Source organism: Apteryx mantelli, chromosome 3, assembly GCF_036417845.1.
Source record: "Apteryx mantelli isolate bAptMan1 chromosome 3, bAptMan1.hap1, whole genome shotgun sequence".
Taxonomy (NCBI): Eukaryota; Metazoa; Chordata; class Aves; order Apterygiformes; family Apterygidae; genus Apteryx; species Apteryx mantelli.
Window position 1 is genome coordinate 134,730,882 of NC_089980.1, and position 14,889 is coordinate 134,745,770.

Consider the following 14,889-nt stretch of genomic DNA (forward strand, 5'->3'; position numbering starts at 1 on the left):
AGATAGTTATTTTAGGTCCATTTATAATCCCACATTAAGACTGGTGTCCACCAGAGTCAGAGTCGAACACCTCATTCACTAGCCGGGGGATCTACATGGCTAGTGTGGAATTGCCACCTACCTTTCTGACAGATAAACCAGGTGATTTGTATCCCTTCTTGAATTCAAGCAGGATTCGCAGAATCACAGAATGGTTGAGATTGGAAGGGACCTCTGGAGATCATCTAATCCAACTGCCCTGCTCCAGCAGGGTCACCTAAAGCAGGTTGCCCAGAACCCTGTGATTGCCCCTTGCTGGTTTTCTTCTCTGCCTTTATAATTTCTCAGGAGTACTGGGGAGAGGTCCCCGGGAAAAATGGTCCAAGCAATCTCATCAGAGTTTTCCAGAGATGAAGAGTGCAGTAAAAATGTAAGGATTCACATTGCCGAGAGGATGGGTCTGAGTCTGTGTCACTTGCTATGGCATTGTATACCTTTGTAACTCAATAAAGTGATTTCTGGTATGCAGAAGAGTTTAACCTTATATGTGGTGTGCTACTGTTGCTAGAAATGTTTTCCTGAATACCTGTACAGGTGCTGATAACTGTGGCAATAATCTGTTTGTTGTCTTTTACTTGCTTAATTAGCAGCCTAATATCCTGGTCCAGCTAATGCCTATAAGAGGAGGTTTATTAGTAGTACGAAAGCTGTTTAAGCCTTATAAACTCCTTCCAATCAGTTTCATTGGTCTGCCAATATCTTCTGGTTGAGTGATTCTTTGCTGATTCACACTTTCCCTGTTTCCCTCTGCTGTTTCTCCACTGAATGTTTCTGGGTAATCCGAGCAATCCTCTGCTGAAGTGACAGCCACCAGAATAGCAAAGAATAGGAACTGATTTTAAAAGGGAAATAAAAATGTACAGGCAACCCTCCCCCAGGGGGACTGCTATTGTATATCCTCTCCTAAGCAGTAAGGGGAAGAAACAGCCAAAAAGTGCAGACACAAAAAGGCAACTTTCTAGATGACATGAGTTTCAGTGTTGTCTCTCTTGGGTAAGAAGTGGGCCATATCCAGGCTGGAGCGCTGGGTAACATGCTGAGATGTCTAGCTGGGGGATAATATCCTAGTATTTAGAAATATCATTTCAGATATGTTAAAAAGAGAGATTTTTTTTAAGTTCAGTGTCAACTCAAATGCCAAAAGTGACTAAGTGGACTAAACGTGAAATTGCCGACTTGCCTTAATCCTGCAGCGGTACTTTATTCATGTATAAATCTGCTGCATTCATTTTTAAGGCAGAATCATGGCCCCAGGGTACCTGGGCCAGCTAGCAAAGCTTCTCCTCGGCTGAGAATGAGACCTGCAATCCTGGGACATGTATCCCTAGCTATTCCCTGTATGTGGTGTGAAGAATACAAGAAGTGGGGAAAAAACATAAGCTGCAGCTGCTACCCCGATTTTTTTTACAAGCATAGCTAGCAAAAGGAGTGAGGATGGGGGGAGGACCCTTTGTGGGATGGGGAGTCTTCAGCAAGAATTTTGGATGCTTCTATCAGAGCTCCTCCTGCATCTTCTGTGGCGTAGATCATCCTTTGTCAATCCTTTTGCAAGTCAGCCGGGATCATGCATGCAATGAGGAATAATCTCTCATGGCTGCTACAGAGAAGAGTGCCATAAAAAGATGCATCAGACAAATGTGGGCAGTCCATGCATGTGTGTGTGTGGTAAGGGAGCAGGGAGGATGTTCTTAGGCCAGGATTTATTCTTCCTAATTTTTGGTACTGAAATGAGATTCCTAATGGGGAAATCTCAACATCCAAATTCATTTGGATCACGGAAAAACAGCAGCTCCAGAGGATATCTCAGACCACCTAACATCTGACCCATCCTCTTGGAGGAGCCTGATGTCCCTTGTTGCCTTTAGAGGGAAAGAGTATAACCTTAGTTCAATGCCTAGAATTAAGAGAGATGAATCCAGGCTTCTGTGACTTTGCTCTTCCTACGTCTTTCATATGCCACACAGGTCTTGGTGCAGAATAGAAATTTTAATGAAATAGTATTTTAGCGCCTTCAGCCTTGAAGATGCTAAATGGTAATTCTTTGTTGATATTTCATAGGATTGGCATGATTCGGTTACAAAATAAGGCTGGCTGGATTGCTTTGCAAGTCAGCTAGGCTTTCTATGGCATCTGTAGGAAGAGATTGCCCAGAGACATTCTCAGTTTAATTCCAGATATGAAGAAGTAACACAGGGTAGCTAACCAGAACATAATTTTAACTATAGTTTCCATAAGTTTCAAGAATTGTTGCGGGAATGCAATATGCTGAGGACTGGAAGCAAAACCTTTGTTTTGAAGAAGCAGCTTGTGAAAGAAAAATCAGTCAGGTGGCTGTGATCACTCAGACACTGAAGAGATAATGGATGTTTAAAGTCTGAACATCAGAAAGGTACCTGCATTCCAGCTTTATCCTTTCCTTCATGTAGTTTGCCGCCTCCAACCAAGCAATTCCTAAAAGCAGAGTATTCTGTATTTTCAGTCGTTACCTTACACAGGAATGCCTTCTACTTTGGGGAAACTGGCAGTCATGCCAGCAAAATATTATTCTGGTCAGAAGCCCGAATAATCAAGATCAGTTCAGCATAATTTGAAAAGGAAAGAGAGGTGCAGGAAAGAGAGGGAGTCTGCCTATGGAGAGGAAGCAGTTTAAAAGATTTGCCGTAGTCAGGATGGGTAGCTATACCCATTCCAGCCTCACGTTGTTAGTTCCTATTCTTAGCAGCGAAAGGCCCCCAGATGCTTTAAATCTAAAGAGTTTATATGCATTCATATTATCATTATTACTGTTGATCTGTTTAGTAAGTTTTTTTCTCTGCCTGGGTTGGACAGAACTGAGAGTGGAAAGTGCTGGTGAAAAAGGGGTTTGGGTTCTTATTTGGGTGGTCGGACAAACTGCTCTACTAAACGTTCACCCACTTTATGATGACTTTCATCCGCCTTCAGTAGCCCCAGCTCTGTACGGCACGCTGAGCTGGGCACAGCATAGCATTTTGAATTACACAGGATTTTAGCACCCTCAGCCTTGATGACAGTTTTGACAGCTTGAGTCCAAATGCCGGTGAGTAATCAGAAAACTCTGTCAAACCTTTTCATGAGCATGAAGATCCTAAAAATTGACCTGGAGGATCGTGGGGCTGTTGGATAGGGAAATACTCTGGCAGTCCAGGAGTTGTATCCTCTTCTGCCGTTGCTGCATATTGGCACAACCTCACTCCTCTGTGCCTTTATTCCTCTACCCTTTGTCTCGCTCTTTCTCTTTTTTTATGGCTTTTCAGGCAGAGATTGTTTCTTACTGTATTTTTAAAGAACTACACAAATGAAGTCGCATTCTGAGAGAGAGCCAGCATACACTACTGTAATTCAAATAAAAATAGAAATGTAAAGGTTACAAAATGATGGATTTGAGTGGAAAAATGTGATTATATATTTTTTTCCCTCTAGAAAAGAGGCTCCAGACATGCCTTATAATTTAACTGTGACTGACGGTAGGAATAAGACAACCACAGTCAATTATGTGCCTGATACTTTATCAAACCTGTATGGCTGGGTGGTTCTTCTCTTGGATAAAGAGACTTACGCTCTGACATTTGACAATCCTTTGGTCAGCAAACAGCTCCAGGTAACACATGCATTTTTTTAATTTGTAAATTGTATTTGAAAGAGATGCTTTCATCTTTCTGGGTAGGCAGAGAAAGGAAAAAAGTATTAAGTGCACTCAGAAAATTGCTCCATATTTATAGGTAGGACTCAGATGTGACAATCTAGTACCTGAGGCTCTCAGAAGTAACCTGGAGTGGGAAGACGACTTTGGTCATTGTAAATGAAAGTTCGCTTTGGTGCTTAGGGATCAGAACAAAATTTATGCTCTCTTAAGACATACTGAAGCATTGTTTTCAGAGGACATTATTCCTCTAAATATTTTAAGGTAGCTAGTAGAGATGGCTTTGTCTGTATTCACCATCACCTCCTGCTTAATTTTCTGTATTCTTTTCCCTGTTTCCAACAACCATTTTACAGAAGAATATGTTAAAAGTGAGGAGCACCACCATCTTTTTATCCCTGCTGTTATACTGCACTCCACTGCAGTGTGGAGCTCTAGTCACAGACACGTGCATGTTTATTTTGCTTCCCTCTGCTCCAGTATTCGGCGGCATTTAGCAACTTCATGACGGGGAATTACCTACTGGTGGAACACAAGGATCTTCCTGCCTATGCTGAGGTCATGGTATCCTGTGGGACAAGGACTGGACAGCCACTCCAATCGCTCCCTTCCTACCATCATCATCAGAGCTGTGACTGGTATCTCGATAGCAGATTGAGGAAGTTAACCTATTTGGGTAAGTGCAATACAAGGGATGTAATGTACCTTTTTATTCGAGAACTGTGACAGAGCTGATGTCTTTTTCACCAAAGCCCTCAAACTTTGTAAAGCCTTAAACACAAGTCCATCTTTCAAAGGTGTTTCAATAAGTGAGTGCTCTTTCAGTAAGACCACTCAAATAGGTAAATGCATTCACATCTGGTCCATCTCTATCTGATCTATCTGGCGCCTAATCTATCAACAAGAGCAATGTATCATAAATCGTGGATGATGTGGCATTGGCTGAATTTGAATTGGTGTTTTGGAGAGGGAAAGACATTAAATTCCATTAATGATCTCTGGTGTCAGCCAGTCCCCCATCACATGTATCATCAATAAACCATATGAAACTTGTATAGGCTGAACCTATTGAAGGCCATAGGATTACTGAACAAGGATTCCTCCTGTGATAAACTCAAAGTTTTCATAGGTCTTTGAGTATGCTGGCTTTGTACACTAGATTGTGGAGCACAGTGCTTTTGTGTAGGATCTGTTTAGGCATGAGGAACTGGAGCAATAGCAGGCTAGTGGGGAGGAAGAGATGGCTGGAGTGAGGACAAGCAACCCATGAAGCTAAGTTTTAGAGCAATGAAAACCATTCAGTGCGCATATGAGGAGAGATAGGGAATACCGTTCCTTAATCCCAGTCTGAGCCACAATGGCTACATCCACCTCTGGTCCCAGGGCCAGCTGTCATTGCACAACCTGTGTCCATACAGCTTATATCTCTCAAAATGGGCTGGATGCACTCCAGCTTCAAATTAGGAATGATCCCTGTCCTGTGAAATCTCCTGATCTATAATAGTCACCATCTGGGAGAGTGCATTGGTCCAGGCCAAAGCTATGCCAAGAACTAGACCAACAGTGTAACCACACAGATGATTGGGAGCCAACACTTAGACCCATGTCCTGGCACTGTTTAGTCCACTAATACAGACATAGCTGCTGAATCTAAGTCTGGCCCAAGATCATGTTAGGTATCTACTGAAAAACAAAATATATATGTTATTTCAGTTTTCTAACAGTGTGGGATCGTTCTTTCAAACATGGATGCTAATTATTGCTCAGTTTGGATATACTGAATTGCATTTTCACACATGGGGAAGCATGGGAAAGCTCAGAATATGACCCTATTTCTTGACCTGTTACTGCTATTGAAAGCAGAGGAAATGATGGTCTTTGGAAGATTGGGGCAAAGTGATCTGGTCAGCATGTATTGCTCTTACAGAATCACTGATACATTCTTGCCCTTCTTTTGCCTTCTTTTCATTTTGATTTTATTATATGAAGAGCTGGTTGTTGTTTCTCATTTTAATACAGAGAGAAACAATCACACGGAGTACATGACGGGAAATTTATGAAAACACCTAACATGTATAATTCATGCTGTGAACATTTTCAGCAAAGACTTTTATAGCAGCCAGATCAATAATTCAGTGCTTGGGTACCTAATATCTACTACCTACTGTTACAGTTAATATCACTGCCTACTGTTAGTAGGGCAAAAGTCTGAAATATAGTGAATGGATTCCTAGCCATGATACACGATTTTATCTCTATCCTAATCTCTGCTGTGCAGGGTGAGGATAATTAGCCATCAGGGCAAACTATCATGGCATGTGGTGGACTTTCCATCGCTCAGGGTCCTTAGATGAAGTTTGAGCGTCTATTTAGAGAAATATGCTGGAGCTCTATGAGGAGCTCTGTGAGGAGCCGTGGGGTGAGGTTCACGCTCTGTAGGAGGCCAGCGAAAGCTGTCACAATAGTCCCTTCTGCCCTTAAAAACCTATGAATCTGCGTGCCCGTCCAGGGAGGACGATGCTTTAAGGTCTCGCCTCCAGAACGCTCTGCTGCCTAACTCCGCAAGCTGTTTTTATTTTTTAGTTACATTTAACTATATGAAATAATTAGTCAACTAATTAATCCCGTTTACAAGCTTTGTTGGATTCTTCAGCTGTCAGTCATGCCCAAGCCCGGGGCTGGCGTTTCGTCTCCGCTCTCCCGTCCATGTGACTTGGTCTCCATGGCTACAGGCTGCATCTGCTGACACCCCACTCTCTATTTACTGCTTAATTAAGAATTTCACGCTCAGCCCTTATCTGCTGCTAAGAACAAGAACACACTGTTAAGAAATTCCAAATTTAGGCTGCGGCACAAGGAAAGCCTTTCTTGTAGGCCTGCCTGCGTGGAGCCTCTTTAACTACCCTCTTGGCAACTGCGCTGCCACCCTTCAATCAAAAATCATTAAATGGGGCAGAGATAATGAGCATGTAGCATATCAAAAGGAGGATGTTTGCTCGGGCCGCGGAGGAGAAGCTGTAAGGGCCTATAAGCGGCCGCCACTTCAAAGGAAGCAGGGGGCTGATAAAGCATCATTTGTTCCCGGTTGACTTATGTAAAAGGTCTGGTATGCTGGAGTCCCGTCTCGCAGACGCGAGTCCCCTCTCCCGGTGCTCGTGTGTCAGCGGTTAGGCAGCTGGGCCCAAACGGCGTCGGCCGGAGCGTATAATCACCCGACTCCGCGCTGACAATGGACACTTGTAGGGGGTGGCCCGGGGAGGGCGGCGGGACAATGGGGACACAATTATTGCAGCTGCTGGGGAGGGCCGTAACTCTTCCCGCGGAGAGGAGCGGGCCCTCGTGGAGCGGAGGGGAGAGCTTGCGCGTATTATTCATACCCCTGACTTTTGGGAAGCGCTTTGGCCGTGCCAGTGGGGTTTCAACAGCTGCTTGTGTACCGCCACTTTCCAATAATTGTACATTCTGCCAGGGGTCAACTTACTTTTGACCCCGCTCCCTTTGTGCCGGTTAAGAAGCCTTTTAGGGCAAACTGTTGAGAAGTGGCAGGGGTGCATTAAATCCAAAATTAACGTCGGTAAATACGTATCAGATGCCGGCTCATTCACGAGCAGGCTCCTAAATTCACACAGCCTTTTGCTCAGGACCGCATGGGGGGAAGAGGGGGAAGAAGGGGAGGGAGGACACGGCAACGGAGAAGATATTGTTATTCAAACGAAGCGGGCAGCTGAATGAAGCCACCTTGGCCCGCAGTTTGTGTCCGTCTCAGGCGTTCAGTGTGCCCCTCTCGTCTGGTCAGGCGGGGAAATCATCCAGCGTCGTGCATGTGTTCGTCTTTGGGGGAGAAGAAATGTGTGCCTGATGATACAAAAGGCAAGAAAACATACAGTCTGGAGGGGATTAAAGGAGTTAAGTTGCCCTAATCCTTTGTGTGCTTGCACTTTTGTAAATTAGACCTTTGCCATGGGACAATGCGAAGGACTCTGAACGTGGAGAAATAATTGTAATGGACAGTAAGTGAAATCTGGGATCCAGTGTTTCAGCTATGTGGGGTACCTACGCAATGATCCTCTTAACAGAGGCGTGCATCAATCCTGTTAACTGGATCCCTTTGAAAATAATCTTTTCAAACCATTCGGAATAATTGGTATCAAGGACAGATAACACCCCTTCACTGTGGATGCTGGGTGAAAGGGAGATGAGGAAGCTTGGAGCACCCTGTGCCAAGGGAACCTGGGAACTCAAGTAATTTCTTTATCTGCGACTTTTCTCTTACATTATTCTGTCTTTGTAGCACCATCCTGATTTTATCTGGGTGTACCCCATGTCTTAAGAGAAGTGGTCCTTAAAGGTCGCTGATGGGCCCTGAAATCAGTGTGTGGCTCTGTGTGTTTCGTTATGGCTCAACCGTGTATCAGGAGAGTGGTCTTAGTGAGACATGACTGTGGCGAGTCGAAAAATCTTACTATAACAAGGAGGAGAAAGGAAATATCACACTGGGACAACAGAGATATTTTTAGGAGCAGTATCTTGTGTGAATTACAATAATAACATTATGAGCTTTTTAAGTCTGTTACAAATATGAGCATATGGTGCCACAGCATGGTACTGCTCCCTGGTTAAGGTCTCTGGGCAACGCTGGAACTGGCTAGAAAACAGAGAAATTTTCTTTTCTGTTCACTTTTGAAATGTTTAAACCATTTTCTTCTGGAACGAAACAGGGTGTTGGTTTGCTCCGTCTCCAGATTTCTCTTGGCCTTTTTCTAAAGTTGAAGCGCTTGTCATAACATTATTGAAAACATCACTGAAAGGATTATCAAACTTTTCATTTACCCCAAATACGTTTTTTAGTAGATATAACTTTTAAGAAGACAGGTCATCCTACTGACTCTGCTCAGGCTACTCATGTGTGAGCTGTTAAGAAGGCCCGAGGCTGTGTCAGAAGCAGGTCTGCAGTTTCCATAGTTCTTCAAAAAATAATTTGATTACACTTATTGTCTTTATAAATTCCAAATGAATGATCTCACTTCCATTTTATTTGGTGGGTTTCTGTAATTGCTTTGTGCAAGAGAAAAGCAGGCCCTTAAGAACGTTTGTTTCTAATATTGAAATATAGAAAATAAATAAACAGGATATTTTCTTCATCCTTATTGCTCAGGGATAAAGGGCAATCCTAGGTGAAAGACCTGAAGAATGGAGTTAAACTCTGTGAGGGGACTGGTTGTACAGGCATGAGTCTTTTCTTCCAGCTAGTTAAAATTCACACTATATCAGCTGTTTCAGGAGGTCCATGGACCAGATGTGGGCTGCTCAGCGGTTTCTCTGTGATGAAATGCATGTGTTCACTTTGGTTCTTAGGAAATAGGTGCCCTCAATAACTGACACAAAGAGAAAAATCTACTTTCCCCTGGAAGACGAGCACTGTCCTTCTGGCATGTCAGCAGAGAGACCAGAGAATGAAGAAATTACAGAAATAAGATAATGAAATGCCTCAGTAATCCTCTCAGGGATGGTCTTTGGTCTATGCAATGTCTGCAGGAGGAATTTCATGCCTTCACCTCTGTCATTCCCAATATTAATCTGCTGTAAGCAGGAATCAGTCTCCATTAGTCCCAGTCTTCTGTTTCTATATCTCTACTCCTCACTGCAACATTCCCACAATCTGTATTCCTGGATACATCCTGTAAGAGTCCCTGGCAGAGGGTGGCAAAATATCCTAGTCCAGGTTCTCCAGTTTGCAGACGTGTGTCTTGCTGCGTTGTTGATTGTGGTGTCTAAAAGTTTTGATTTTCTTGTGATATACGTTAGCCCAACTGATGTTAAATAGCACATAGTTGCTTGTTATTTGTAAGTTGGGCTATTGGAACCATTTATCCTAGTTTCAGCCTTTCCTAATATCCAGAGGCAAAATTCCCTGTCACTGCAAAGCTGATAAAAGACTAGGTTGCTCCTCCTTCGTGTTCACTCAAGAAGCCTTAAACCAGAAGAAAGTCACCAGGAATATGGTCAAGCAGGCCTATATTTATGATTCACAGCCCAAGCATCCAGGAAGAGCTGTAATAAGACAGAAAATTGATGAACCTTATAAAGGTTTTATACAGCTAAACCCTGGAGCCTTATAACTACATTTTGTAAAGAGTCACCTTAATTCAATGTTTACTAATGACGTCCTTCATCTGTATTGCCTATATCTTTTCCGGTCTTGTACAAAAACAATGATAACACGCTCAGTAGCTAAACAAAACAACCAAAAGAACTATGTCACTGTAGTCTTGATTATTCTCAAGGCTTGTGTCTCTCCTGCTTTGATCAGATTTTTGGAGTGCTTGTGGAGAATGGCAATAAAATACTGTTGATTCAAAACCATTGCAGTTTACGTACAATTGACATAAATAACTGTGCAAGTTGCGGGCTGTGGGGAATTCAGCCCCACTTCTTTTACTCATGTGGAGGGTATAGCTGGCTTATAATGGTTTGAATCGTCATCCCGTGTGGTTGGATGACACTTAAAATACGAGAAACTTTTGTCCTTGCCTTGACTCAGAACATGGCTGTACCGGGTTACATCACAGCAGTTCCTTTCTTTACTGTGTAGACTGAACCCCTTTATGAGGTCTATGTTGTATATCACTCAAATTTTGTGTCAGATAGGAAGAAAGCTTTTCCTTGAACGAAACAAAAGTCCTTAATTAGAGACTTACACTACAGTTCCTGCAAAATCAAGCAAAAAATGACAAAATGTATTTATCAAAAAAACAGATAATGTCAGGGCTTGGTTCTCTCCCTTCCCCTAACACTACTTCATGTACCACCTTTGACTCCTGATTTGCCCTGTTATGAGTAAGAACAGAAGGAAGGCCACCATAAATAGAAAAAAAGATCAAAACTAGCCCTCCAAGGCAGTCAGTTGTTGTTTCTTGGGATCAGAGAGCACAGATCTGAAGGTGCCAGTTTCTCTCCCCTGATTGCCAAGGTAGCCTAGAGGAGTATCTTTGCTAGGGTGATTAACTTCATCTGATGCAGGCATCTAAAAGTTAGTTGTCTACACCTACCCTAGCTCCCATTTATAGTCAAGGGAGAGAGAAAGGAACCTCACTGACAACACATCTCATCCTTGATGTTTATCATAAGATAGGTGAACAGTTCTCTTGAGATGCCTCCAGTGACATTACTGGAGTCCAGGCTGACCGGCTTGCAGCCATTTAATGTTAGGTGAGACAAATGCCATCTGCAAGGGTTAGTGTTAGGGGAGATAAGTACCCATATAAGAGTATTGTCTTAAAGCCACATGAACTCTGTGCCAAAAATTTTAAATTAGCTGCCTTGTGTCACCCTTTCTCCTCAAAGGTTCTCACTGTGGCCACCCAGCAATATGATGTTGTTCAATTCCAGCTCTATATGAATATTTGGGGCAGACTGGCTTAAGTGAATATGTATCGGACTGTAGCTACCGTTGGGAGAGAAGGTGTCACTGAAGAACAGGGCTGAGGCACCTGATTACTAATTAATCAGACACGAGAAAAACCTCATGGAATCAGTTTCTATTTAATTATGGAAGCCTCATTTGGCATAGGAGCATATGCTGCTAACTCAATCGAGTGCTTTCAACTGACATCAAATAGTAATTATCAGAAAGAATCAAGTTTTTTGATTATTCATACTAATTTATTGAACACTTAAAATTAATGAACCTCAGTTATTTTAAATTTGCTCAGTTGCACTGGGAGAAAAGGAGGGAGGTAGGGAAAGAGGGTTCTCACAATTTAAAAGTACAGAGACTTGTTTAAAGGTAAAATAAGTAAATTACAATATGGCATGAAATCCCCTCGGTGGATTGATACACATGAAGGAAAGTTCCTGGTGTGTTCTGGAACTGAGGGAAGTTCTGACAATAGCTTTATTTATACAACTCTTCTACCCCCGAAATCTTCCAATGACATTTTTGAGTCACCCTAGTAGGTTGGGCAGTGGACAGGAGATTTATTTGTTTGTCAAAGTGTTTCTATTTTAACCTCTGATTGTTCCAGTCTGGTGACTGAAGGGAAGTGACTTTATATGCTGCTGGAGGTGAAGAAAAGGTAGCTTTTTAGCTGGGCCTGATGAAGAGTTTTCTTCTGCTGCTCTTGGTTTGATTTGCATTATCCTAGCCCTTCTCCTGCTGACAATATACTGGAGGAAAGGTTACAACTGTGATAATTGCTTCTGACCTCCTTTCACAGTGCAGAACACAGGGTCCCTGTCTCCCGTCTAAGTCTGACTAATTAAAGCATCTCTGTTAGATACTAGTTTTGAAAAAAATATTCGAAACCAAACTACAAAAAAACAAAACAAAACAAAACAAAAAAAACAACCGTAATTCATTATTTGAGCCAGTTAATACATTACGCATTCACTGGTGTGACAACACTTATGCTAGTGAAGCTGCTGTGGGTTTATAGTGGGATAAATAAGATTCATGTTCCAACCTGGAATTTCTGATTGTTGAATGTTTTATTTTAACTGTTTCTAAGCTGTCAAGAGATTCCCCAGTATCTATAAATTAAAATGTATTTGTTTAATCCTTTCTCAAAATACAAAAAGAAAAAAAATACTTAGAAAAGCTTTGTAGTTCTTAAAAAAACTGTTGTTAGAAATGTATAATGTCATAAAATCACATGTAGCAACTGATTTACTATCATTTTTTGTTAATTTGTAAGGCTTTTCTGTAACTACCTGCAATTCTCTGTGTTCAGTCACAGGAGCTGACTTAATTCAGGTCACACTGAAAGAGAAAGAGAGAGTTGCTTTACCTACATCAGGTATGTGACAGTACGTACAGGCTGAAAGGTTTGGTCTAAGAGTCACACCATTTCCTTTTTACTACTTTTCCAGAAATAAGTTGTTATATTTCACTTCAATATTTTGTACATCTATCAACCCAACAGGGGATCTTGGGATTCATTTAAGCATTTCATTGAGCCATATCTACTCTTGCTCATGATAAATGTGTGAATCCACATTATAAAAGACTATAAACTTTTGTTAAGAAATACCATAGCAGATCAGAAAGGTCATGGAGAATGTAAGACTACAATGTATTTTAGTGCTTCCGAGTGATCTTAGTGTAATAGTCTGACATTATTGCTCAGTTATACATTGAGTCAGACGGCATAATAAACCAGAGAGAGGGGAGATGTCCAAAATTTGGTTTCAGGTGCATAGCTATCTTGCTGCATATTAACAACAGTAATCATTGGCATGGCAGTCAGCCTTAGAGATCCTTTTACGGAGTATTTCCTCTTGAATAGACAAGTAATGGAAAGGCAGACCTTGCCTTGAAGAGCTCTGCCTGGATTTAATTTCTCTGTGTTTCCCTAAACTGGTGGCAGAAAGCTCGTGATGTTTTTCTACTGCACAGTATTATTGAGTAAGTTCTAGTCCATCTCACTTACGTATGAGCTTTTCCCTGTGCTTTCAACATATAATGAAGCCCTCCTCAAGTAAAAATGCCAGAGTTTCCCTTATAGTCCTTTAAAGGACAGAGGTAGGTGCTTGTGGAGGCCTCCAGAGGGAGGCCCTGACTGCGTTGGTTTAGGGATTACTAAACTTCATGTATAGGATTTTCCTGTGTTGACTGCAGACTAAGCCAATTTGGGCAATTAATTTATGAAGACTGGCTCATTAGCTGTCTAAAATTGAAGTGCACATTAAGGACCTAAATTTTGTGAACTTGATTTCTCCCAGTATTTCGGGATACTAGGGCCAGGAAGTTTCATTTTGGATTGAGCTGAAAAATAAATCTTTACAGAATCAGCAGGAGTTGCCATGTGTCCCAGGCCAGGTCTTCATTACCCCATGAAATGGGAAGAATTCTGCTTTTTTGTGGTCTTTCAACCTTGTAAGAACCGATTACTCAGTTTTGAAAGTCTCATATTTTAGCTCACCCTGAGAGTTCAATCTGTTTCCTAGAGTGTTGGGGGAGAAAAAAACGTGTGAGAAGAGCTGGCACTTTTTTTGGTGGGGTTAGTTATTATTTTGATTGTCTGGTTTTGCCAGCAAGCATGGGTGACTAATTTTCATTTTCATTTGTGCATTTTAACTTTGTGCTCAAAGTGCTCAGAGCTTTGGATGGTATAAATAAAAATAAATGAAGCGGGTGTTTGTGAAGCATATTCACAAGGTAGAATATAAGGTAAGTATATGACATACCTCAAGTTTTGCTTTGTTTTTGGTGAGTCCCAAAGAGTTTGAATCTGTTTTTTCAGTTATCTCCCTGACCTTTAATGCTGAAAAGATGGTCTGTGGAGAGCTGACTTTTTTTCCATAGGGCAGTTTCCTTAAAGCATGGAATATCCTAAAGAGCAGTTAGTGTTGCTTCATCATGACAAAAGGAGGGTGTTAATGCCACAGATGCTTGACTATCAAAGAAATGGTAATTCTTTCAGCTAGTAAAAATGGTAATTCTCTCTTCGTATATACTGTTTTGTAGTTCCTTCTGATGCTGTCTTGAAATGGTCTCACTCCGAGACATGGAATGATGTGGCAAAAGGCTGGGGTGGATCCAACAACAGCATCCCTGGTCCTGGGGAAGATGTCATCATCTTACCTAGTAAGTAAGGAAGGAATGGTCTTCAGTTTCTTTAGTGGTGCTGGGACCTGTCTACTTTAAGATAGGTAGCTGTGTTGCAATGTGTGCTCATTGGCATTAGTGTCTATTCTAGTATGTGCAGGCCAATACATTTGTTCCTAGTCACCTTTACCCTAAGCTACAGCACAGAAGTGTGATTTTTGGAAAAGAATACTCACACTTTTCCATTTAAACACACACACGCACACACACGCACACTTACTTACCCACACTGATATTCAAGCTTGATTATGAGCAAGGACTTTATTTCTGGAGCGGAGAATCTGCTAGACTCAGAATCACAGCTCACAAAGAGATCATTTCTTGACCGACCTCTCTGGGTTTTTGTGCATACTTCACGTTTCCACAATTGTACCAATTTCCTTTTTATTTTCCCATTGCATTTCCCAGATTTTCAATGATAGTGTCTCAATCCATTTGCAGTGGATACCTCCTAGATGTTTTAGCCTACGTCTGTATTTCAACCTCAGACCCGAGTTACATTTAAATCACAGCTTAGTTTACAGCCTTACTGCGTGAAAGCAATTTGAATTCTAGCTAAGATATTAGGCAACCTGCAGTGAAC

The 14,889-nt window shown here is 41.8% G+C and overlaps 1 protein-coding gene across 1 annotated transcript in view; it reads left to right on the forward strand.

Annotated features, from left to right (window-relative positions):
* Positions 1-14,889, forward strand: part of PKHD1 (PKHD1 ciliary IPT domain containing fibrocystin/polyductin) — a 270,667-nt gene that overhangs the window by 151,477 nt on the left and 104,301 nt on the right. The window contains exons 47-50 of the mRNA XM_067294855.1: positions 3,481-3,658; positions 4,181-4,376; positions 12,430-12,495; positions 14,166-14,285. Of these exons, the coding sequence (XP_067150956.1) occupies positions 3,481-3,658; positions 4,181-4,376; positions 12,430-12,495; positions 14,166-14,285 (560 nt within the window). The remainder of the gene's footprint in view (positions 1-3,480; positions 3,659-4,180; positions 4,377-12,429; positions 12,496-14,165; positions 14,286-14,889) is intronic.